Here is a 3,998-nt window from a genome sequence, read left to right on the forward strand (position 1 = left end):
TCGTGGTTCAGCAATTGCCTACGTTCACACTTAAGGCAGGGCAATCAATATATTAGTAACCAAATCTGGTTTGTACACACAGCTGCAAGCAGCTCCAGAATTCCTCTCTACAAATGATATGCAATCAGCTCTTAAAGAGCTTACAAAGAGAAGTTGAAGAACCAAGAGTTTTGACGGTAAAAAGGAGTCCATTGGACTTCACTTCCAACACTCTTTAATTCTCATTAAGAGCAAGAATAGAGATATATTGTAAATCGAAGTAAGAAGCTTATCAACAAGCCGCGTGATGCCAATGGAATCCTTCAACAATGGCTATAGTTTTCAAACGCTAAAAGACAAGCTTTTAAACAAAGTAAGCAAAGAAAAAATTGAATTAGCTCTACGCTGTTTAGACACAAGAATTGCAGAAGACAAATGAGCTGTTTATTTACAGAGCAAGACTACATTTAGCCTAGAGAGGCGTAATGTCTATAGCAATCTGAGGAAATGATCTTCCACCTGAAGTCTCTTGAATCGACTCATTCTGTCCTATCAACAGAAATACACTTGCTTGGTTCTCATGTTGCATTGCATTAGAGCTTCTCTCACCTCTTGGAAGATTCCCATGAGCAGCCATTCCATTTGTTTCAGAATCAATTCTTGAGGAAATGGGTTCTTCCATCAATGAGTTATCTGTCCCAATTGCTTCACCAGAAGATCCATAACTCTCTACTTTTCGAGAATCTTTTGGTTGCACGTTGGTTCTACAGAGAGGGCAGGTAGTATGAGAATAAAACCACATATCAATACATTCAGTATGAAACACATGATCACAGTTTGTTAACATGCGGACTTTCTCACTCTCTTCAAATTGAGACAAACAAACTGCACATTCATGTTCTTCCTTAGAACTCTGTGATTTGTACACAAACATTGGCAGGGCATCTATGCTTTCTTTATCCAAACCTGTGGCACGTATGCTTAGAGGAATTTCTCTTAATACACCGCCTCTAGTAGAAGTAGAACTTCTCCTATTGCATGTGTAATTAACACAGGCTTTTAGAAGGATTATAAGAGAGAGCAGCAGGGCTATGACTATCAAGGGTGACAAACGATCTGTAACGTCTAAAATATGGGAGGCAGATCTATTACCCATTACAAATAACACACAACCAAAGTAGAAATTGAAGGTGCTGATGGACTTATGTTGTTTTCTATCCTCAATTTTAAGGTTTCTGTTCTATTTTAGGAAATGTAACTGAATTCTTGAGCTGAAACACCTTGGCCTTGCACCAGTTTAAAAGCATGGGTAGACATTTTTGACCGTTTGTTTCCTTTATTCTATTTATGGACATATTGCCCAATAAACAATTATTTGCACATTCTGATCGTGTCCCACCAGAGTTTGAAGATTATAATTGCATCGCACACGGCAAAAGGACATGCTTTCTCTAGAAAGCTTTCATCATCTAAGAATGATCTCTGTCTGCCAATACAAAAAATGGTCAATTACCAACTTATATTTTCTCTCAGCATACTCGGACTGTTTAAGATGTGAATTTTTTAAATGCTCCCCACCGAAAGAATAATGGATTTCGTAGTAGACAGCTGTGTTCGCACTCGATGACTAAGTGTTAATCCCTTGTATTTTCCTACGGAGGGGAATCAGTCATATTCTATCATTATCTATTGCGAGATTAGGTTGGATTCAAGAGATGGGAATCTGTATATTTCTTATTTTTAATGAAAATGTCGTGTGAGGTGGACTGCCGGCTCGGATTGGGATTGAATGAATGATACCTATTAGTTAACATTAGTCGCTCTCAATCCACCTATCTTCCAATAACAATTACTAATTCTATCCATCTTTTATATTGAGTGCAAGTTTTGATTAGAGCATGACTGTGACATGATTATGACTTATAATATCACAGTCAATGCTAAATTTATTAATTTTTTTATCTTGATTTTGACATATAACTTAAGAGTTATGTTAGGACAATTTTTCCGCGTGTTGTGAACATAACGTGGAACTACAACAATTTGCATTGCATACCTTATTACGGAAACCATTTACCGTACACTGCTAAATTTTCGAATGATTAATGTGAAATATTAAACTATAACCAAGTGGCAAGTTTATCTACGTTTGGTACAACTTATTACGGAAACTACTTCCGTACACTGTTAAATTTCCTAATGACCGATATTTCATAACCAAGTAACAAATGAATCAACACTCTCGTCTTCAATTGTTTTTCTGGTGTGAGAGGTAATTGGAACTTCACTAGAGGCAGAATCTTCTAATGGTTTGTCTCACATATTGATAAACGACAAGGATTGAAATAAAATAAAAATTGAGATTTCAAAAATTGTGATGTCAAATGTATATAAGGCATTTAAGTCCAAGCTCCTTTCAATCATATTCCGTCCTTCTCAATGGTATTCAATGTCGTGCATATTGCTTGTTACATTAGCCGATTAAAGATTGTTTTAGTTTTGATTTGATTTGTTTTTAAATAAGAGATGTATTTGCATTATGTTCTTGTCATAATGTTTTTTATTAAAGTTGAAACTTTTGTAAATTGTAGTAATAATATTAAAATCTTAATATCGTTGAATAATAATTGTAGTAATAATATTTTAAATCTTCTCACAAATAGTATTGCGGAAAGTTTCATTTTGAAACATTTATATTTAAATGTTAAAACATAAAATGATTCGTAGTAAGTCATCAAAATATGCAGTGCATCTAGTTTTTGTCAATCAATAAAATTAATAACATATTGCTTACTTAAACAACATTATAACAATAATGATTTTTGGCCCATTAATGTGCTCTCTCGAGCTAATCTAGAAATGAAGATGAGGAAAGGATAAATAAGAGTAGGAGTTGAATGGCGGAAACCACAGGAAGCTTGGGTTAAGGTAAATTTTGACAAGGCGTCAAGGGGTAATTCGGGACCTTCCGGGTCTAGTTTTGTTGTTCGGGATTGGAAAGGTGATATCATGGCTATTAGCGCAAGGAGATTATTGGATGTCACGAACAAGGAAGCAAAGGTGTAGGAGGCATTGTGGGGGGTGAGGATGGTGTGATGACTGTCGATTCCTTGTATACACTTGGAAAGTGACTCACAAATAATAGTAAATGCTAATATGAAAGGAGAGGCGACTTCCTTGAAACTCAACAAATTTATCCAATTGATAAAATTGGAATTACAAACCTTCTATTCATTTCAAATTTCACATGCGCTAAGGGAAGGTAATGATATAGCCGATGTACTTTTTAATTTGTCTATATCATTGTAGGAGGTGGGTGGTGAAGGGATTTGAGAGGATTTTTTAGGTGTGGAGCTAGCCACAGTGTGAGTAGTACATCAACAATGGAGGGTGTTTTAATGATCATTAATTGTCGATGTGATAAGGGATCCTATGGTGCTATTTAAACATAAGTGTGGGGGGCACGTTCCATTCCCTAGGTTGAGGCATGCAAAGAAAGTGATAGAGATAGTGATGAAGGTGGTTCTTCCTAAATTAACTGAATGGGAGGATGCAAGTGAATTTTTTGCTCCATTTGATAAAGCAACAACTTGCCCTTTTTAGTTATTTTTTTAGAAAAGACTTGGGGGATTGTTTAAATTTGAGGACACCATTTTTTGTAAATAATGGAAGTTTTACTGGACGTTGATTATGTTAGATATTTGGTTAATCCCAAAGACATTTAGAGGGGGGTGAATTAGTGTTTGACCGGTAGATGAAATATTTAAACTTATTTGCAACTTTATAACTCTAATTAATATATCAACAAGCAAATAATAATGCAGTAAAGAGAAACAAAAGAATCAGCATCAATGCACACCATAACACAGATATTTTTGGCGAGGAAACTTGGTAAGGGAAAAACCTCGATGGGATTTGTGACCCACAATATTTACTCACTGACCAATATGAATAAATATTACTCAGTACAATCAAGGCCTGCACATACAGGAAGGCCAACTACCTAGAGCTCACTGCTC

General features: G+C 35.6%; 1 protein-coding gene across 1 annotated transcript; it reads right to left on the reverse strand.

Annotated features, from left to right (window-relative positions):
* Nucleotides 1–451: 451 nt before the first annotated feature.
* Nucleotides 452–1,135, reverse strand: LOC131057340 (RING-H2 finger protein ATL64-like). The gene has a single exon (XM_057991480.1). It carries the CDS (start codon nt 1,133–1,135, stop codon nt 452–454), a length of 684 nt encoding a protein of 227 aa, XP_057847463.1.
* Nucleotides 1,136–3,998: the final 2,863 nt, after the last annotated feature.

Source organism: Cryptomeria japonica, chromosome 7 (assembly GCF_030272615.1).
Source record: "Cryptomeria japonica chromosome 7, Sugi_1.0, whole genome shotgun sequence".
NCBI classification, from domain to species: Eukaryota; Viridiplantae; Streptophyta; class Pinopsida; order Cupressales; family Cupressaceae; genus Cryptomeria; species Cryptomeria japonica.